The sequence below is a fragment of the Grampus griseus genome, assembly GCF_964374135.1.
Source record: "Grampus griseus genome assembly, chromosome: 4".
Classification (NCBI taxonomy): Eukaryota; Metazoa; Chordata; class Mammalia; order Artiodactyla; family Delphinidae; genus Grampus; species Grampus griseus.
The window spans coordinates 81,019,123-81,042,261 of NC_138997.1; the positions used below are offsets into that span (position 1 = coordinate 81,019,123).

Consider the following 23,139-nt stretch of genomic DNA (forward strand, 5'->3'; position numbering starts at 1 on the left):
AAAGACAAGATTGTCATCCTTTGTGACTTTGTAGAAACACACAAATGCTCAAAACCATTGTTCTCCATCTGTCTCTTTGATATTGACCTTTTCCTATGCTTCAGTGTAATTGATTCTTCTATTTTGATGCAGTGAGCATATCTCATTAAACTGAAGGCACACGAGGTCAGCATGCGGGGCTAAAGCGGGAGATAGTATTTAAAAGACAGTTTGCAAATGCTTAGAATAATTTTGCCCCGAGCATCTAGGCTGAAGCATTTGAGCTCTTGTGTTTGAGCTTTGATTAAAGATATGTAACACGTCTGGGCACAAAATGCTTCCAGAGAGTGATGTACATGCTATGCATGTACACTATCACAAGTACAATCGTAAATAAAAGTTGTAACTTATTGCATCTTTACTATTTTCCTGGAATTATGTTAGCACTTTTAATAATAATAACAGCTAACACTTCGAGCAGCTCTGTGTGCCAGGCTCTGTAATATGTTTTTGCATATATTATCTAATTTGATCCTTACAATAGCCCTTAGGAATAGGTATCACTGTCTCCATTTTACAGGTAAGATACTGAATTTCAGAAAGGTTATATAACTTGTTCAAGGACAAATAGCAAGTAAGTAGTGAAAATGTTGCAAATAAGACCCTTCAGATGATCCCAGGAGAAGCCAGCCTTGTGTGTCCAAGGTTGCTTGAGTTTTCAGCGTAACCTACGTGAAACAACTGTCTAGTGCTTGGTGATGACATCAATCACTCTCCATGTACACAACAAATGCTTTACTATATTCTGCTCCTAAATGGACAACTTAATCATTAAGCACGTCCAACTTTGGGAACCTCTTTTCCTCTCTCAAGGAAGCCTTGCTTCTCACAAAATAGGTTCTAGTCTCCTTGGGGTCATGTCATCGTCTGGCTGGAAGAGCGTGTACCTGGCTCACTTTAGTGATTGACTAAATCAATCAAACCTGACAAATCACGCCTTGATGCACCCTGTGCCTTTGTATTTTTGGGGTGACGTGTAGGCCACTTACAAATACACCCTAACTCCTACACATAGAAATTAAAAGGAAGAAGAAAAATATGAAAAGAAATCCATTGAAAGACCTGCCCACCATCAAGATCAACCACATTCAACAACTTCCACATGCAGGTAAAAAATCAGACACTGGAGCATAAACTCTAGTCATCAGGGCCCTGTTGAGTGCACTGTGCTCTTTGTTCACTTGACCAGATGCATTTGCTGTGTGCCTGTGACATGACAGGGACACCAGAGAAATAAAGGTGCCTCACTCAGCAGTTCCCACCCAAAGGACAGGAGGACTATAAGTCAATGTGACCAGCTCCTGTAAAAAGAGCAGATGCACAGAGAATTTGGAAGTGAGCAGGAGAAGCACCTGAATTAAGTAATTCTCTCCTGTTCAAAGGGCTATGCTTATTAACAGCAGTTTCTAAGGATGGCACCAATCGTTTGTCTTGCTATTTAACTGGTTACTTTCCTTTACCTTGCACTTCTTGATTCTCTTCATTCTCTAATTCTTTGGCTGCAAAGATGTCTTTAATGGAAATTAGGTCATTTTTTAAGACTTCCAGCTTCTCTCCATCAAGTGATGCTAAAAATGACTGAACCTGAAAAAAAGAAATAGGTCAGCATAACTGTCATCTTTTCTTCTCATTAATGATGTTTACGTACAGCTGTGCCCAGTTCTCCCAGGTGATTCATGGTGTGGGAGGTAACACTGGGTTGAATGTTGGATTTAACTGCCTAGTAACTGTGCAACTTTGGGTAAGTTACATAAGCTCCTTGGGCTTCAGTTTTCCCATGTTTTTAAGTGAATATATTTGACAGATAACATTGTGTAAATTTAAGGTGTATAACATGTTAATTTGATACATGTGTATATTGTAATATGATTGCCACTGTAGCGATATTTAGCACCTCTATCACATTACATAATTATACTTTCTTTTTAGTGGTTGAGACAATTAAAATTGTAGTCTCTTAGCCAGTTTGATGATTATAGTACAATACTGTTGTCCGTATGCCTCATACTACACATTAGATCTCTATCGCTTATTTACTACTTTTGCAAGTTTGTACAGACAGCTGGAGATAAAGGGAAGAGAGCAGGCAGGAGGGTGATATGAAAATTTGAGGAGTCTGAGAATTCTAAGTGGAAACCTGGCCTTCCAGGCCATTATGAAAGTACATTTGTCAAGGAAGGATGACAGAATATGTTTTCTTTAACAGTTTGTTTCCAAAACTCTTTAACTTTGAAATACTTGGTATGTGCAGGGTTGCCAGATAAAATATAGGATGTCTGACTGAATTTGAATTCCAGATAAACAATGAGCGTTTTCTTGGTATAAGTGTGTATCTCAAATATTGCACAGGACATATTTATACTAAGAAAGTATTCACTGTTTATCTAAAGTTAAAATTTTATTAGTCATCCAGTATTTTTATTTGCTAAATCTGACAACCGCAGTAGGGTCTCCATTTGTATTCTTGCCAGGAGCCTGTGACTAGTAGGATGGGACTAGTGGAGCCATAAGATGGACAGAGCCCGGCTTCTGGATCCCTAAATGCTGGCAAGCTGCCTGCTGACCAGACACTCATATCTTGGGCTGTCACAGGAGTGAGGAGAACTCTTACTGTTTTTGACCCATATATTTTTAGGACTATTTATTATAACACCCAGTAACTATTATTACTAAGCCAAGAAAAAGTTCTGCATTTCTCACTATGAAAACTACGAAAATCTCCAGGCTGGGGAAAGAAAGCAGAGCTTGTGGGAGCAGTATGCCAACAGAGGGAAACACCCCCCTCCAGGGACCAAACTGCCTTCCTGGCAACATCAGTCCTTTGGGGCTCTTTTCTAGAGGCCTGGGGCTGTTTTACAGCTAGACCTGCATTGGAACCAGCCAGAGTGGAATGTATCTCTACCACCGTGATAGATTCAAGGGGCCATGCTTCTTTGTAATGTTTTCAACAATAATAACATGTATATATAAGAATGCAGATAAAAATAAAATGTCATCAACATTATATACGCATCTACACGTGTATGTAAAAATGGCAGCTAACGTTTATTGACTACTTATTGTGTATTAGGCATGCTGCAACTAGCTTCACATGGATCATCTCATTTAATTCTTTTAATAATTTTACGAAGTTGGTTATCATTCCCATTTCATCGGTAAGGAGATTGAGGTAAGACAGGTCCAAAACCATACAGCTACTGAGTGGCATTTGATCACATAATGTCTGACCCCAAACCCTGCTTTTGTAGGGAAAAGTTTGTTTTTTAGTGGAAAACTACATTTTCCAGATCACACTTTACCAGATTATTGGATTCTGATTCCATGGGAGTAATTTTATAACTCCGTAAAATGTAGATAGCTGATAGCAGTGCAAAACAATAACGAATTTTGCCCAGTGGAGGGACAACCTCTCCTTCTATGGAAAAACCAGGTTTGTGTCCATTTGTACGTTCATTTCAAAATTGCTTTATTTCATATGAATTTGTGCTTCTTTGGCTTTTCCTTCGAACCGGTTATAACATCTGTCTGGTTCTTTCATTTAATTAATGAGGTAAGTAAATTCTTTGATTTGTGTTCACTTGGTATCTGCATGAGTCATGATTTTGCTTTAAAAAAATGATCCGTTAACAGTTTAACCACAAGACTGTCAGTGATGGCTGATGGATAACGAAAAAGGAAATAAACACAGAGTAACTTGTAATTCTGTAATCTTGTATGTGTGTGTGTGTCCATCCTGTTTGGTTCTTCGTTACCTGTTATATGGCAGAGGTCCTCTTTCCCTGACTAGGTGGGCTTCAAGAATGTCTCAACCCCCCAAAGTCCAAATGTAAGAAGACAAGGTCAACAGAGAGTCAAAAATCACTGTTCGCTTCTAAGGCTTACTTCCAAGTTCAGCCTCCTGTCTGAGGACCTGCCTCTCCCCCAAGTAAATGTCACTAGGATGGCCCATGGCCCCTCCCAGGAAGTCCAGAGGGTACTGCCCTGTGGCCTTCACTGCAAAAACACCCCAGACTACAGTAAGCCTGGCTCACAAAAAGAGCAGTATATACAATTAAATGAGTCAATAGTTTTAAAGTGCTTAGATTAGTGATTATATAAATGACATATAAGTGTTTGTTAAATAAAAACACACACATTTGGGGATGGACACACACACACACATCCTTTTTAAAAAAAAGAAATCACCAACAACCCTGCTGACTTCCACTATTCATGTTTGTTTTCTTGGGATCAGACAGTGTGAATGTGCAGGGCTGTTAGGTAATTTCCCAGAGCTCTGTTCAGGAGCATCACTAAATAGAGCTTTAACGCCCAGTAAGATAATCCTGCCCTTTGTGGCCCAGGCATTCTAAATAAATAACTATATCACCCATGAAACTAAATATATTAGAACCCTGCAGTCTGGGAGAAATACCAGCTGCTTTGTCTCCGCTGGGTAGGAATGAAGACATGGCCTGGCAGGGCACCTCTGATCTGGGTACTACATCATCAAATGGAGGCACAGGCCAGGTGCTGACAGCCAGGGTTTGCAAGGCCTTTTGGGCCGTGAGTTGGGGGTGGTGATGACTCCTATCATGCTGGCCCTCCTGGGGCTGGTGAGGGGGAACAGCTAGGCACAGGACAGAGAGAAAATAATATGGAGCCTGAGGGGGGTCATCAGGGTGGACAGTATCTGTGACCTCAGCACAGTAATGAGGCTCTAGAAAGGAGGCTTTCTTTCGTGTTTAAGAAGACGTATTCACTCCAGGTGCTTCTCATGTAGTAGACAGTCCTCAGACCCCAAATGTGGGAGATGAGTACAGGGACCCCGTTTGTGTGTGTGCGTGTGTGTGTTTAATAATTTTTTTTTTAACATTTAAAAAAAAAAAAAAGAAGACGTATTCATGAGCATACTACTTCAAATGACCAGGACAGACATACCTTGCTTTCGCTTTCATTGGACAGAATTTCCAGGGCTTCCAGGTGTGACAAACCCTGATACTCATCAAACAGCATCCCGTAGTGTGCAGTCCTCTCGGCCGTGAGCTGCTGTGCCAGCCTCTGCTTCTCCTTCTCCTTGGCTTCCCGCAACATCTGCACAAATACACAGTGTTTGTATACTAGGTGTACGCTTAAAAGCCGCATTTCCTGCGGAAGATGTTGGGGGAGATGAGCACTGACTTGGTACTTGTGAAGAGTAGGTTTTAGTCACTGTGGAATTTCTAAAAAAATGACTTTTTGCATTGATCTTACTCACAAGTTTTTACATAATATTCCACTTTGAACTTTTCATGTTCATATGTACACAGCAAAACAAAGCAAAAATTCTGCACCCAGGAAGAGGATTGAAAAGCAGCAAAACAAAAGCTGAACAGTGGTTTCTACTGAAGTGTTTTCCATGTGTGTGATTAATCTTATTTTTAAAATGTCCAGATTTTCTATAATGAGCAAATTTTATTTACACTGGGAAAGTTGAATCTATTGTGACAGGATTACTTGCAACTTGTACACTTAGGCAGACTTCAAAGGAAAAATAAGCTGGTCTGATTTTATTTGAGTTATTTAAAAATTTTGTGTGTGTGGTTATTAAACATCTTTGATGAAAATGATTAATAAAATATAAACTCATAGTGTATTCCTCACCAGATACTTAATATTAATGTAAATAAGAATGTTAGCTTATCAGTTCTTTGATAAGATTGGTTTCTAGAAATACTGTGAACTGAGTTCCTCTCCAGGTTGATCATTTTTCTCCAGTTATTTTTCTGCTGATTAAATAATAAGACAGTAAAATAAACGCAAGTCCACCAGTTACTCTTAATTTCCTGCCTTTGTTTTCTTTGATTCTAAGCATCTTTTATTTGATTCCTCATCAAGGTGACTGTGGCATTTAGTTTATAGGGTTCTTTAATATCTGTGAAGAGCACCATAAATGCACTGGCCACCACAAGGTCACAAGGGGAAGATCATGAAAGAATAGATTTTGGTTTTTATTATGTGTCAATAAACAATCAGCTTCATTCTCCTTTTTGGTTCTTGAGGTTGTTGACCCCAAACCCACCAGGCTGCAGACAGAATTCTCCCTCCTGCCTGTCTTTAAGACTAAATAAGTATAAGATCTGAAAGTTTTCAAAACAGCCCCATCAAATCATCCCTGGGAATTGTTAACATTTACAATAAAACCCAGCTACTCCCACGGATCTCACTGGCTTGGTGGTGGTGAAATAAAGTAACAAAGTGACACTGAAATTGCTTTCTTTCCTACACCAACTTCCATCTCTAAATTCTGATTCAGGTTAGAGGGAAAAAGGGATGCAATAAAAGGTAAAGGGAAATTGTCACTTTGGAACGATGTGGATTCACCCAAGAAATGAAGAGTGAAATTAAAGTGGCCTAAAGAAGAATTAACTGGCTTTCGGGGTGCTGCTGCTACATTCCTTCCGGAGAAGAAAAGGAGATTGGTTTAAATAGCAGTGAGTGATTCTGGCGTGGAAGACTTTGGGACAGAAGGGCAGCTTTGGAAACTTACACCAGTGGGATCTGAGAATCACCCTGTCCCCATGTTATTCAAAGAGTAAGATAGAATGCATGAGAAACTTAGGGAGGGCATGCATGAACATTTCTGATGTCTAGAGTTATTTAGTGTGGATTAGGAAAAACGTAACAGATGTCCCTCTCTCAGTTGATGGCAGCTTCATCCTTGTAGCTGCTCAGGCAAAAACCCTGGAATCATCCGTGCCTCTTCCTTTTATGTCATACTCCATACTCAGTCCACCAGGAACTCTGGATTGACCTTCAAACTACACCCAGAACCAGCCTTCATCACCACCTTCATGGCTTCACACTGCTCTGAGCCACCATTATCCTTTGTTTAGATACCTGCAAACGCCTCCTGAGGAGGCTGTGAGAGGGGAGCATAAATGACCAAGAGCCCCGAGGGTGCGCTTTGAAACCCACTCTTCATTTTCACTGAGGTCATGCCTCTTACCACCTCCCCCTGCCAATCACTGGTGCAGCAGGGATGTTAGGGCAGACCTTCTCCTGAGAGACGGAAACTCCTCTGTCAGGGGACTTTGGCTGAAGGACTCTCCCATGGCTTTGCCAAACCTTTCTTAGACTGCACAGCAGTCTAGGATGATTGCACCCAGTTTCCTTTCTTGTTCCCCTCCATTGGGATCAGACTTGCATTGTGGTCTTATGGCTCTCCCCCAACTCCCACAATTTTCTCTCACATTGTCATTTCTACCAATAAAATCCTTGCACGTTTAAACTTACCTTGGCATCTGCTTCCAGGAGGATGTAGGCTGATACACACTCTAACTGGTCTCCCTGCCCTTCACCCTCCCCCCAACCTAGTCTGTTTTCAACACCATAACTAGAGTGATACTTTTAAAATCAGATCTTGTCACTCCAAAACGTTGCAATGGTCTCCCCTTTTCACTAATAGTGAAGTCAAAGGTTCTTACAAACGCCCTCCACAATCTTCCATCACCTGCTCCCCACGACCACACTGGCCTCATCTTCAGCAACTCTCATCCTGGCTCACTCCTCTCCCACCACACAGCATCCTTACTCTTCCTTGTTCATACCAGACACTCCTGCCTCAGGGCCTTTGCACAAGCTGCTCTTTCTGCTTGAAATGCGCCTCACCCAGATTCTGCATAGTCAAGCCCTTCATCTCCTTCAAGTATTTGCTCAAACATCATTCATCTATCTTCATGAAGTTCTCCCTCACAATCTGACTTAATACTTAACCTGCCCCTCACTCCCATATTCCTGATTACCCTCTTTCTGCTCTACTTTTTCTACTTTTTTGACAGCACTCATCATCTTCTAAAATATGAGATACTGTTTATTGTTTGTTTGTCCCTCCTCACTAGAGCAAATCTCCATAATGCAGGGATATTTACTCATTTTGACCACTGATGTATCTCAAGTGCTTAGAACGGTGCCTAGCACATAGTGGACATTCAGAATGCATTGTGGAGTGAATGACCGAATGAAAAATTACTGTTCGGAAGGAAGTTGAAGTGGGCAGTGGCCCCCCACATATTTTTCTCCCCTTTCTATGAGGCTGGAAGTAAAGGATTTTAAGATGGTGGAGCCACAAGACGTGGGCTGCCCACGAACGCTAACGCTATAGGAATGAAAGATAAAACTTCTTCATTTTAAGCCCCATTGATACTTGGGTTATTATTATTATTTTTGGTTTTGTTTTGTATTTGTACAACATCTAGTGTTAATGTCCTGATTAATACAAAATCTATTTTCTTCTTTAAGGATCAGGAGGGTGATGGTCTAGCTGATCCTGCCAGGTCCCTACCTGGGCTGTAATATCACAGTGGTTATATGTGGGTTATTCTGGAAGAGCCAAGAAGAAATAACCTAAAAATCAAACTTTTCAGGAGCTGCCACTCACCTGTTGCCAGTGATAGCTCCTTTGTGGCTTCCCAGCACTGAGCCATGGGAAGATGTGTTTGTCCTGCCTGTGAAATTTGTAAGATCCTGCATCTGCTGCTCCTGATTTTGATAAGACATAGAGAGACCTGGTGTATCAGACTCTTAAGGGGGAAGGAGAAAAGGGGCATGATTGACACTATGGGGTCTGAGCTGGTCATGTGTCAACTGAAAGAGCAAGTTCAGTATTAGAGTTTTGTATTTGGAAAATAAGATAAACATTATTTTTAATTTTACTGACTACTGTAAGTAAGCAAAACATAGATTAAATTCTTCATACCATATTTCTCAAGGAGGAACACTTTAGAGCTGGAAGTATGAGGGGAGAAGTCTAACCTTGCACATAGTAAGAGAAATATAAATTAAAATTCCAATGAGATACCATTTCTACCTATCATCTTGATACATAAAAAAGACAATGACAACAACTAACATTCTTGGGTGCTAACTGAGTCAGGTTCTATTCTAACTCATTTCATCCTCACAACAAAGCTATCAGTAGGTATTGATGTTCCCAGTGTACAGATGAGTACTCTGAGGCACAGAAGGGTTAAGTCGTCTGCTCAAGGTCATGTAGCTAGAACGTGGTAGAGCTGGAATATAATCGTAATATAGACTGAATGTTTGTGTCTCCCCAAAATTCTTATGTTGACACATAATCCCCAGTGTGATGATATTTGGAGGTGGGGTCTTTGGGAGGTGATTAGGTCATGAGGGTGGAACCCTTACGAACAGGATTCATGTCCTTATAAAAGAGACCCAGAGAGCTCCTTTGCCTTCTTCTACCATGCGAAGAAACTGTGTGAAAACGTCTGTCTATGAATCAGAAAGCAGACCCTTACCAGACACTGAATCTGCTGCTATTCTGATCTTGAACTTCCCAGACTCCAGAAGTTTGAGAAATAACTGTTTGTTGTTTATAAGCTCCCCAGTCTGCAGTATTCTGTTATAGCAGCCCGAATGGACTAAGACAAATGGCATCAATGGAATCATCCTTAAGAAATTATTAAGTATAATTTGTACTTAATAAAGCAAGGTACAAAGGAGCATGGTTAGTATGCTAACATTTGGTTGAAAAAGTTTGTATGTATATATGTGCACATGTATATATATGTATATGTTTAGCTACATCTATTTATATAGTCATATCTATATCCATATCTATATCTATATCTAAATCTGTCTGTACAATGTCTCTGATAGAATCCGTAAGAAGTCGTTAACAATGGTTGTCTCCCATGATGTGTGGCTGGGGAAAGGGGTGTATTAGAAACTCAATTTTCACTCCCTGATATTTTGTGTCATTTGAATTTGACATGTGCTTTAAAACATCTATTAAAAAAGGTAAATAAAAATGTATTCACGTTATTGACTGAAAGAACAAATCACAAAAGTACATAATCCCACCTGAGATAAGGAGACGGTTCTCTCCATGAGTGTCTTGGTCCGCTTAAAACCTGGGTCACTTTCTGCAAGGACATTCATAGTTTTCTTACCAATGAATTCCAGAGCATCAAGACCACCTGTTAAGACGCTTTTACCCTGCCAATGAGATAATTGCACACGATTAGGTTTTCATGTTTTGCTGTTCCGAGGCAGTCAGCACCTCCTAGACTGCACTATCTTCAAATATGAAAAGCAATATAAAGTCACAGTTTTTTCTCATCAGGAGATTTATCATCCATTTAATCCTATTTTCTTTTCCGTGGAAGAGCGTATGTCATATAACTTTGTAGGACATGCAATGTTATTAAATAAGGATGCTTAAGAAAACCAAAGCACATTAGGGATTAATTTTATTGGCTGTGTGTATGAATAGATATGTTCCTAAGACAAAAAATTAATAGGTGACCCAATTGCTGTTTTTGTTTGAAAAAATTTTAACCCAAGTAGCAGAATCATTTGGAACAGTCTATAAAAATGTCAAATACTCTTGCCAGTTTAGGGAATTCTTTAATATAGGGCCCTAGAGTGTAGGACCCTCAGGCTGTTTCAGTGGCTCTTGCATACTTTCAGAAAGTAGCAATAACCGCCTATAATTAGTATTTTCATGAAATAAGACAGGTTGATTCCATGTGCTTCTGGCTTTAGAAATTGTTCTATTATGTAGTTAACCACTGCAAATTCCTTTGCCAGTCACTGTTTCTCTTTCTAAAAAAAAGAGTAAAACAACCAAGATTTACTCATATAAACTGTACATACAAACAGAACTGCTTACATTTCTTTGCAACATCTTCTTTGCCTATACCCCAACTATACAACTACAATTACAATATGCATATATCTGTGTTTTTTCTCACCTTACATGAGTTTGCATAGGTTATATTTTATTATTACATTATTATTATTATTATTTTTTTGTGGTACGCCGGCCTCTCACTGTTGTGGCCTCTCCCGTTGCAGAGCACAGGCTCCGGACGCGCAGGCTCAGCGGCCATGGCTCACGGGCCCAGCCGCTCCGCGGCATGTGGGATCTTGCCAGACCGGGGCACGAACCCGCGTCCCCCACATCGGCAGGCAGACTCTCAACCACTGCGCCACCAGGGAAGCCCCAAAACAGATTTTTAAATGCATATATTTTGGGAGGACTAGGGGATATCAGCAATTCACACTTTTGCATAATTTGATTTACTTTCTCCTAACATCCTGTGAGGGATTACTTCAGTAGAGAATAAGATGGGAGAAGGAAGGATGAAGGGACTTTGAGTAAGGGCAGACTTGGTGGGGGAGTGTCTGGAGCTTGGGTAAAGGGAGAACCGGAAGGTTGGAGAGCGCACAGAAAGGAATGTGAGGATGCTGAGAACAAACTCAGAGGGCCCTGCCTCGTAGCTCAGGGAGACCATGGATTTACTTCCTTTTTTTTTTTCTTTTCTTTTTTTTTGGCCGTGCCTTTGTAGCATGAGGCATGTGGGATCTTAGTTCCCTGACCAGGGATCAAACTCTCTTCCCTTGCATTGGGAGCGTGCAGTCTTAGCCACTAGACCACCAGGGAAGTCCCCACGAATTCACTTCTTACGCCAGAGGTAATGAAAGTGCTCTGTCCCATCCCCAGCCCTACAACCCTCCCCACACACCTGCCGTGGGCATACTGGACTTGTACTGCTATCCGACTCCTAAAACATACTTGCTGACCCCCCTTCTCCCTGCTTAGTCTAGAGGACCTCAAGTATCAAGGAAAGGAACAGTCATTTCCTATTTCTGGCATACCCTGACCTGAAGTCTGGCTAAGACACCCCCATACGTGTGTCCACAGCCCCCTCTTCTTCCCATACAGCATTGCATTTGATAACTGTTAAGTTGCCTCCACCTTCCAGGATGTTATGCCCTCTTCCAGCTTATGCCCAGCATCTAGCATAGCTCTTGGGATATAATGAAAGCTAATTACCTTTTTTTTTTTAAATGAATGAATGAATAAATTGGATGTGAGCCATATTTCTTAAAAAACTAGTTATTTGGTTTCACATAGCAGAAAGTAAATCTTTTCCTTCTGATCCTGAAGACCAGCTAACTGCCTTATCTCAGTTGGGGTGCATCCCCCTTTTTTCATTATTCATTAGTGTTTTGTTGTCAATAACAAGCTTCTTAAGGTTCTTTAAAAGGAAGGGGCCTGGGAAGGAGGGATGTGTATTAGGGCTATTCAAGGAAAGAGGAGAGTGGGAATTGGGAGGTAGGGATGGAGGAAGAATGTTGGTCTTAGTTATCTGGAAACACTTTAGTAACATGTTGGGGAATGTTCCTGATTCTTTACTGATATATATATATATATATATATATATATATATATATACCTGAATCACTTTATAATTTTTCAAATTGAAGGTTAAGAAACATAGAGCATCTCAGAAAAACAGCTCTAAGAAAGAGCCCTCTCTCCCCGCAAGCAGAGGCTGTCCTTGCAGCCATTGGAAAGGACACTGTTATATCAGACTGAACAATGTTCCTTCTAAGCAGCTCCCTTCTTTTAAACATAAAATATATTTCATTTTGTTCTTATCATTTTGGTTCCAAGGTCACGCCTACTCCGTGGGAGAAAGCATAACAAAATCATAATCCAAAGTTATGAGCAAGACCATCTTTTCTCTGATGTATCTAGGTCACTGGTAAATAGAAATATCAAAAAAAGGCACTGGCAGACCTCAGGGAAAACAGAGGAAGCAGCCAACGACTCACTGTGTTCTGAACCGCATTGGTGATGGCTGACAGCATGCCCCGAGACCCCGATGAAGGAGAAGTGGGCGGGCTTTCTGCAGGCTTCTGATCTGCGGCTGCAACTGCTACTAAAGAGAAAAACACCCTTTTAGAGTTTGTTTTGCTGATATGAACTTGGAACTCTATTTGTGCACGTGGTGTAATGCAGCCCAAGTCCAAGAAATCCCCAAATAAATGCGCCACTCACTGTGAGGGATTTCATTTGCAGTATCAGGTTGGGCCCCTTCGGAAGAGGCAGAATTCACACTATGAATCCGGAGGGTGGCCCCTGCTTTTTCCTTGACCGCTGTCAACCCATGACCTGTCAGGAAATAAAATATGGCTCATAGATACAACAGAAGCCCACGGTCTGCAGGTTCCACAGCCCATCTCCCAGAGCTCTTCTTGTAAGCTGTAGGTGTATATCCCGACTGTGAGAGAACGTGGTGATTAACAGCACAGACTTTGCGAGCTCTCAGATGTGGGTTCCAGTTCAAGCTCAGTTTCACCATCACCCAGATGGGTGACTTCTGAGAAGTTACCACCTCTCTGTGACTCAATTTCTCCACTGTGTTGTTGTGAGGAGCAAATAAGTGCGTGTACAGGGCTCCCAGATGCTTTATTAGTCCCTCTTACTTCTCACACTATCTAACTAGCAACCTGGGGTTTCCAACCCAAGGTATTATCTGTGAATGGTATCCCCGTCTTACCCTCTTTCCTCTTTTCTAAGCTTCTCAAGGCAGGTACGTGTCATTCATTTTTTGATTCCTTGTAGGCCTATCCTATTGTAGGCACTCAATTACTACTTGTTGAATAGAAATCAGCTGAGCCTTAACAAAGTGTCAGTCATTCCTTTAGTATGGTCTGTATGTGTGAGAGCAGGGTCTGGAGATGACATGTCATGATCCAAAGGCAAGCCAGTGGGAAAACCAGAAAGGGCACTCAACAGCTCTGATAGTTATCTTAAGCAGTAACAGTCCAAACACAAGATGTAAGAATAGTCGGCCAGGATGAGGGGCACTGATTTTACTCTATCTGAGCCGGGACAATCCCTATAATTCCCTGGAGCCCAGCACAGTGTGCATTCAATATCAATAACTGTTTAGTGAATACAGAGCTGACCTTCTCATCCACTACCCCCGCCCCGCCACTGACACATACACACAAACAAACTTTGGCTTGACAGAGAAATAGCTTTGTCTACATTTTATTTTGGAGCCATGTTTTTCTCCTTAGAAAACTAATAGTCTAGTGATGTCCTAAGTGGCTGTTTGAATTCTTGGAGAAGCAGCCTGGGCTGCCATCGTCACAGCACTCACCTCCCCCTTAGTGCTCGGGGAGAAAATGAAAGATTCACTCAGGACCCTAGGCAACCTCAGGTTGTTAAAACCCAAGGCAGCAGCAATATTAATATCTGGGGGAAAAAAGCCCAAGTCACAGCAGGATTTGAGAGCCAAAGAGAACCATCTAGTTGTAGAGGGCACCATTCAAATGACTGACCGTCCATCTCCTGAATAAGAGAAAGACATGGATGAACCCCAAACCCAAAGAGTCATATTTCATCAATCATAAGCTTGCTTATCAGAGGGGTCTTAACTTAATCACGGCACCGAAATTTGCCAAACTGATAGAGGACTAATTATATCCAGTGGGAATTACCTGTTATTATACACTATCTAGAAAACACTGAAACTTAGGAAACAATATTTACAATGTTTACAACATTAATTACATACAGAAACATATGACTATATTCATGTGTAGATCATTAGATACAGTCCAAATTCATTACTGAGTTACTTTTTTTTTGTTTTTTGTTTGTTTGTTTTGTTTTGTTTTTTTGCGGTACGCGGGCCTCTCAGTGTTGTGGCCTCTCCCGTTGCAGAGCACAGGCTCCGGACGTGCAGGCTCAGCAGCCACGGCTCACGGGCCTAGCCGCTCCGTGGCAGGTGGGATCTTCCTGGACCGGGGCACGAACCCGTGTCCCCTGCATCGGCAGGCAGACTCTCAACCACTGCACCACCAGGGAAGCCTTATTGAGTTACTTTTAAAAAAGATGCACTATAACTGCTAAAAGTAAGACTTGATTCTCTCTAGCTTCCAATTAATTCAAAGCATTTCAATGGAAACTCACTGGAGTTTCAGTAACACATGTAAATTATGGGATATAATTATCTAACTTTATTATATACTGAGCTCATATTCCTCGACATCCTTTAAAAGCACAAACATTTTCAAAAAGGAAATAATGTACATCCAAATCTCCATCCATGATTCTCATTTAGATTTCTGAGAGCTAAAATCAAGGGATAAATGAGTTTCAGAAGGCTGGTGGGCATCTGCTATATCTTCTTTGTGTAAACTGTACAAGAGAGATGATTCCATATCCTTCCCTGAGACCATTCAGGGTTTAATGAACTTCACTGTCATTACCTCCTCTTTCACCTTCTCCATCCCTTCGCAGGTTAGAGCCATGTCTGAATCTTTTCCCGGGGAAGAACAGCTTCTCACCATCTCAGCTTCTCACAAACGACTGTGGATATGTATGCACTACCTGCCTCTAGAAAAATCGCTTTGTTTCTGGAAGGAAATACCATTTTACGTGTATAATAAGTAGAATGTGTCTTTTTAACAGACATGACAATAGGCTGCTACTCCACCTACACACACACACACACACACACACACACACACACACACACACACACACATATACACACAAACATATACACACTATTGAGGTATCATGGATGTACAAGGATTTGCACATATTTAAGATTCCTCCAATTATATTTTCTAATTAACAGTTCTTTTTTTCTGAGTTCTTTTGTTAGTGAAAGTACATCTTTAACTACATTCTACTAGAAATATAAAGCTATGGTTTTTCATAGCTAAGGTTTAGACTCTATGCCACACCCTACTTTGAAGAATAACTTCTAAAATTTTACTTAGTGTGACATCTAGTGCCCAGACAAGGAAGTAATAATACGGAGCCACTGCTGCCTTTTGACCGAGAGCGATTCATTCTCAGAGATACTGATTTTGTTCTACCAATGACAGAGAAGAACAACCAATATGAATAGTACTACAGGGTAGAGTTCATGGATTCATTTCTTCACATGTCATCATGAACCCTAAGTATCCCCAAGAAATGAACCCATCCAAATTCTATCGTTCTAAAGACGGAATATCCTCTACTCTTTGACTTACTGCAGTAAAAAGGTGAGTACTGCAAAGAAAGTAAGATAATACATGCCGTGATACTGTATCATTTAAAAACAAATGTTAAATGATTGGCTGGTGTTTAATTTATCATCCATAGTCTAGTGGAAAACACCCTAAACTTAGGAGTCAGGAGTCTTGTGGAGGAATTTTGGTTCCATCAGTTATTAGCCATGTGGTCTTGGTGACCTTTCTGAGTCTCTGCTGCTGTGTCTTCTCTGAAAGGAGGTTTGTAACATCTACCTCCCAGGGTTTTATAAGGTCACTGAGAAGAAATATGTGAAACCTTTGGTACTGGTCAACATTACTGAGCACTTACTATGTCCCAGGCACTGGACTAAATATTTTCAGTGTAGTAAATTATCTTATTTAATCTTTTCATTATGAAGTAAGAGATACTATTATGCCCATTTCACGATTGAGAAAACTGAGACCTGGTGATGTGAAATTATTTGCTGAAGGTCCCCAAACCAATAAGTGGCAGAGGCAGGATTTGAACCCCATATTTCTGACTCTAAAACTCACTTGCTCAATCACTATGTTATGTTAAGAAAGTCTTACATGCCGTTTGTAGTTGATTAAACGTCATTTTAGTCCCATTTCTATAACTCCTTGGAGATCAGATACTTAATCAGGAGCTTCTTCATCTTTAAAATATTGGTTTATGTTAAAATTAGCTTGAGTTACCTTACCTTGACCAAACAGCCAGGTGAAGGTCACCCCTGCAGTGAAACCTTCCTCTAACCCTGGCCCTCCCAGCTGTGCCTTGGGTTGGCATAGCTTAATGTTTTTAGGATAATCCCTGTGCTGTGCAGGCACGGATCCCAAGACACTGTGTGGTGCTGTCTTCTACCTCCAGTTTAATTTTTTCTCAAAAATTTTTTACCAACCTCACTTCTTGTTGAGAAGATCAAAACCCCATTGAAGGGAGGTCTCCCCTCTCTCTGGAGGATGAAAATAATCTGTTGTTGGTGGGAGGGTCTCTCTGACCAAGTGGTAACTTAGGGGAGCAAGAGTAGTTCTACACAGCACCCTGGATGACTGGGTAGCCTTATGGGTACTTTCTGCTGGTCCCTTATGATAAAGGACCCCCCAGGAGGGCAGCAGCTAACTTGTTCAGAGGGTTCTCCCCTTTTAGATTGCTTTAATCTTTAATATAACGTTTCCTTTTTTTTCATTTCATTTCTTTCTTTTTCTTTTTAAAAGGTGGATATATAGAAAAGAAACTTTAAAAAAATCCCATAATCTCATTTCTCTATATGGTTGATTTCTAAAAATAAACATTTATTAGGTTAATCTATATCAAGGTACTGTGAGAGTTCATTATAACATTTTTGCAACTCTTCTGTAGGTCTGAATATTTTTCAAAATAAAACTTTTAATTAAAGTGATAAAAATGTAAAATTAAATAAATAAGTAAAAATAAACATTTATAATGTTAGCAAAATCAGAGTATAGAAACATAGACAACAGAAGGTGGGCCAGTCTCTTTCTCCCTAAACAGCGCCTATTGACCTAACAGTCAATACAGTCTATGAGCTTACAGGGGCCTATGGAATGATTTAAGACCTGAAAAGAAGTATTGGTTCTAAAAGACAAAAAAGAAAATTTGTAAATTAGAAATTAAATAATATTTACTTAAATGTATTCAAAAATGTAATAGTTGGTCAACTATAGTTCAAGTAAATTCAACTCTTCCACAGTTATATACAAATTACATATTTAATGAAGGATGTGGGTGCATTTTATTATATTTGTTGTGATATGAGAGGGACTTCCAAAAGGAGAGGGCTCTTTTTTTTTTTTTTTTTTTTTGCGGTACGCGGGCCTCTCACCGCTGTGGCCTCTCCCGTCGCGGAGCACAGGCTCCGGACGCGCAGGCTCAGCGGCCATGGCTCACAGGCGCAGCCGCTCCGCGGCATGTGGGATCTTCCGGGACCGGGGCACGAACCCGTGTCCCCTGCATTGGCAGGCGGACTCTCAACCACTGCGCCACCAGGGAAGCCAAGGAGAGGGCTCTTAAAAGACTTAAAGGGGCCCTGCCTTCCTTCCAGTCCCACCCCCTACACCCCATTTCCTTCTAAGGATAACAAGTCTGCTGTGTTTCTTGTTGATTCCTTTCAGGGAAAAGTTCTGAAAAGCACATCCCTACATATAAGTGTCTTGGACCCGGCTTCACCATATACAGTGGAGGTCTCAGCATGTGTAGATGGTGGTGGAGGCTGTGTGTGCTGCCTGGGAGCCCAGTGCTCCTTCACCCCTGCTGACAGCTAGCTCTCAGCTAAACGCCTCCCTTTGAAATGCCCTTCACCAAAGGGAATTGGCTCCTTCAAGACTGTACTGTAATGACTGGTCAGTGGGGAAGTTGGTGATACAAAAGCCTGGTCCTGTGCCTTGTGCCCTGGGACAGCTCTGAAGAGTCATCCCAACCCCCAAGCTCCCTGTGGGATGGGCTGTGGCCTCTGACGCAACTGCATTGCAGCCCAGTTCTTGCAAGGCTTGCTCCTGAGGGTCCTTCCTAATAAAACTCCAGGACACTCATCCCTGCCTCAGTTTCTCCCCGGGCATCCGACCTAGGACACTGATCTACCTCATTCTTTTTAATGGTTGCATAGAATCAGAATTCCACTGAATGGCTCTGTCATGTTTAACATTCTCTGTGGATGGATACTTGGGTTGTTTCCAGTTTCTCATATATGCCTGGTGAACTCCCTCAGCTCTTTCAGGTCTCTGCTCAAATACCATTTCATTAAGATCTACCCCACACCACCTTTTTTAAAAGCTTAACCTGTACTCCTGACACTACCTTATATTTTTCATAGATTTAACACTTTATAACCCTCTCTATAATCTTCCTACTCATTATGTGTATTGTTTATTTTTTAATTTTTAAAAATTTTAATTTTTTTGTAGTTGATTTACAATGTTGTGTTAGTTTCAGGTGTACAGCAAAGTGATTCAGTTATAAATATGTATATAATCATTCTTTTTTAGATTCTTCTCATATAGGTTATCCCAGAATATTGAATAGAGTTCCCTGTGCTATACAGTAGGTCCTTGTTGGTTATCTATCTTATATATAGTAGCGTGTGTACGTTCATTCCAAGCTCCTGATTTATCCCTCCCCCCAATATTTCCCCTTTGGTAACCATAACTTTGTTTTTTTTTTTTCCGGTACGCGGGCCTCTCACTGTTGTGGCCTCTCCCGCCGCGGAGCACAGGCTCCGGACGCGCAGGCTCAGCGGCCATGGCTCACGGGCCCAGCCGCTCCGCGGCATGTGGGATCCGCCCAGACCGGGGCACAAACTCGTGTCCCCTGCATCGGTAGGCGGACTCTCAACCACTGCGCCACCAGGGAAGCCCCATAACTTTGTTTTTGATATCTGTAAGTCTGTTTCTGTTTTGCAAACAAGTTCATTTGTTTCAGCCTTTTTAAAAATTAGATTCCACATATGAGTGCTATCATAAGATATTTGTCTTTGTCTGACTTACTTCACTTAGTATGATAATCTCTAGGTCCATCCATGTTGCTTCAAATGACATTATTCCATTCTCTTTCATGGCTGAGTAATATTCCATTATATAAATATATACCACATCTTCTTTATCTATTCCTCTGTCAATAGACACTTAGGTTCCTTCCATGTCTTGGCTATTGTAAATAGTGCTGCAATGAACATTGGGGTGCATGTATCCTTTCGAATTATGGTTTTTTTCTGGGTATATAACCAGGAGTGGGATTGCTGGATGTGTATTGTTTATTGTCTGCATCCTTCCACGAGTCTGTAAACTCTACTACAAGGTCTTCATCTTGTTTACTCACTGCTTTACCTCAAGTGCCTAGAATAGGGCCTGGTAAGATATGTATTTGCTGAGTGAATTCCATATTGAACATATACATTAATGAACTTTTGCAAAGAATCAACAGTGGAACTGCTAGACAGAGGACACATACATTTAAAATGTTATAGATAGTGTTAATTGTTCTTCTGAAGGTTGTGCCAATTTCTACTCTTCTTTGGGTGAATTTTTGAGAAATAGAACCATTTAAAAATATTGGCTGTAAAACCGATAGGTAGTGGGAAGCAGCCGCATAGCACAGAGAGATCAGCTCTGTGCTTTGTGACCACCTAGAGGGGTGGGATAGGGAGGGTGGGAGGGAGGGAGACACAAGAAGGAGGAGATATGGGGATATATGTATATGTATAGCTGATTCACTTTGTTAATACAGCAGAAACTAACACACCATTGTAAAGCAATTATACTCCAATAAAGATGTTAAAATAAATAAAAATAAAAATATTGGCTGCATTTCAGACTCTACTATCAATGAATTCAAGATATTATAGTTGTGAGAAGTAGTTATTTAGAAAAACACATCGATGGTGTTGCTGTGCTCAACTAAAGCCAACTTCAGGGCAGCAGAACCTGCAGCCAATCAACCTTCCTTTTGGAAAAGTCTTCTCTCTCCGTAATGATGGTTGATGCCCACTCTGTAATCAGATACTCACTTCTCTTTAGGTTCAAAATTGACAAGAAGAGTTTCTGAATTCACAGTGTTTGCCTTGCCATCACATAGGAATTCATTAACTTATTCATAGATTGTAAAGGATTGTGAACAAACTCCAAGCATTAATCCTATTATCTTTTGTATCAATGATCCTTGAGAATTTTCACATCATCAGCAATGCCACCTTCAAAAATAAACCCATGTGATATTGATACTGAAATACCTAGTTAAGAGTTCTTACTGTAGTATCATTCTGACAAGTTTGCCGTTCTCTGTGATAAAAAGACATTGTCATTATTTCTGACAGTGCTGGTAGAAGACTTTCATTAAAATGTGCTGAAGGAAAAAATTGTGTAACTCAGGAGAGGATGGGGAAGGAGAACAATGGTAACTCTGAAAAGGTAAATATGCAGATCAGATCTCCCTCCCCCTCCTCAGGTACTCTTATACAAGGTGTTGAGACTCATAAAACTGTCAAAACTAGAATTTTAAATAAACATGTAGGTCATTTGTAGTATCTGGAAATAAGTTGATCTATTCTACTATAGAATTTTTACCTTGGTATATTTGTATATATCTCAGCATTGTTGACTTTCATTTTGATTACTGGTCCATCACTTAACTTAGCAATATATTCTATGATTAAGTCAGGTCTCTAAGGTGCTTGTGGGAAATCACATCTGGTTCTCACAACAGTACTTTGAAATTATCATCAAAATTGCTTTTTCTTTTTTTTTTTACATTTTCCTTTCCCACTCAGGTTTCTTCCTGGATCTTAAATAACAACCGTTTTCATTGTATCTTACGAACTTGTCCAAAGGCATGAATGGCAGCTGATCAAGTCTTCTTAGAATGTGATAATAGCATGGCTGTCAACGAAACTAATGCAGGAGATATGGCCTCTCCAAAAACAATTGTTGGCTGAGAAATGTTGGATTTTATATAAGCATTGGAAAGGTTGCTTTTTCTCATTTTCCCTTAACCTTGGGGGTCAAAGTAGTGAGGCAAAAGATAAAATATAAAAATACAGTGTAGCAAAAAGTCAATCAATTTTCTATATTTTTCTACTTAGCACAGTGGTTACAAATATCCTTCTCCTGCTATATACAGCCACAAACTATGGAATCATCATATTCTGGAAGTTGGAGGGAATCTTAGAATTTCTCAAGTTCTTCCACCCATACTTTCCCAAGTAAGGAGCTGAGTCTGGAGAGGTTCAGTGCATAGTGTAGCTAGGTAGTGACAATTCTTTGTGATCACAAGTTAGTAGCAGTTGGGACCGGGTCTCAGGTCTTAGACTTCTGATACAGTGTTCTTTCCAGGACAGAATCATCTTCTAAATCTTTCCATTCTCCAGTTACTCTCCTGCCAACTCTAAACAGTTCTAATGATTGTGACTGCAGTTTTTCAACAACTGTAAGAAGTATTGGTTTCTGTTTCTAGTGCTCAATTGACAGCTCTGAGTTTTGCTATAGAGGCTGTCTTGCATAGAATTCCATCTGCAACTGGAATTACCCCGGGGGTAACATGAGGTTTCTGAGTGGGAATTAATTGCAATAGAATATATGGTTATTTTCTTTCTTTACTTTCCACAGGCAATTTATAAACCTTCAAGAGCTTGTCTGCTGCTGTGCGTGCTCTGTTTTCCAATAAGTTTTTTCACCCTGTGATAATAAACTGTTAATGCTGCAAAGCCCTGGATGGATATTATTTGCTTGTACATAATGGAAGGTCTGCCTTGCTTGCCTCTCTCAATCCAAAGATAGTAGCTCAAGATAGACCACAACCCAGGACGGTGCCCATAACTTTTTCAAGCTTCTGTAAACAGGTGGTTGAACCCTATTCTAACCGTCTATTTTAGGCTGTGAGCCTGGCTGTGACACTTCTCCATTTGTGGGACACTTGTGATCCCTGTTATGTTTTGGGAGTCAAATTCCCAATCACCACCACTGCCTGTTTCCAGCCTTGCAACCTAAGCCTCCCCTTATGCTTCAAGTTTTAGTTCTCTATCAGGTCCACCAAAATACTTATCTCGTTTTCAAGTATATACTGCTATTAGTTTAGCTACTATTACTTTGTAAAGTTAAAGCCCATCCTGACCAAAGATCTCCAAAATGTACCTGGAGAACAACTTAGGGATGGCATTCAGCTATCTTGTTATTGCATTTATTGGGGTTGTGATGACCAGCGGTGATGAACATATTTAGTCTCTACATCTCTAAAGATAGCTCCAATTTTTCCAAAGGGATTCTTAGAATGAGTATCAATATTTCAAACTTTCTTTGCTCTCCCTCATGTGCCCTTTGGTCATTGTGGGTGCAAATAAGAGAAAAATGCCAAGATTAAAATGCTTTTCAAACTTCCAACATATATCAGGGAGATAGTGCTTTGGGAAGGATCCCTGGTGTTCTCCTTACTTACTGCAAGTAATAATAAATCCTTCCTTCTCCTGAAAAAAAAAATTCCAACATGTAGCCAGAGCCCTTAAAAAATACTAAGTTTCTGGCATTGGTGGTATAACTGATGAGGTTTTCAAACGGAAAAGGGAGGTCTGTTAGGGAGAATTGAAAGATCACCCTAAGATTCTCAACCCTGGCATATACAACATGCAATCCCCCACTTTTTTTTTTTTTTTTTTTTTGCGGTACGCGGGCCTCTCACTGTTGTGGCCTCTCCTGTTGCGGAGCACAGGCTCCAGACGCGCAGGCTCAGCGACCATGGCTCACGAGCCCAGCCGCTCCGCG

At 40.7% G+C, this 23,139-nt stretch overlaps 1 protein-coding gene across 3 annotated transcripts in view; it reads right to left on the bottom strand.

Annotated features, from left to right (window-relative positions):
• FAM114A1 (family with sequence similarity 114 member A1) overlaps positions 1 to 23,139 on the bottom strand; it is a 62,775-nt gene that overhangs the window by 17,619 nt on the left and 22,017 nt on the right. For 2 of the 3 annotated variants that reach the window (XM_082653978.1, XM_082653977.1), the window contains exons 4-8: positions 12,872 to 12,985; positions 12,646 to 12,752; positions 9,883 to 10,017; positions 4,960 to 5,112; positions 1,500 to 1,623 (exon numbers count right to left, since the gene is read on the bottom strand). In XM_082653978.1, coding sequence (XP_082510104.1) covers positions 1,500 to 1,623; positions 4,960 to 5,112; positions 9,883 to 10,017; positions 12,646 to 12,752; positions 12,872 to 12,985 — 633 coding nt within the window. The remainder of the gene's footprint in view (positions 1 to 1,499; positions 1,624 to 4,959; positions 5,113 to 9,882; positions 10,018 to 12,645; positions 12,753 to 12,871; positions 12,986 to 23,139) is intronic. The other variant, XM_082653979.1, reaches the window with a different exon arrangement.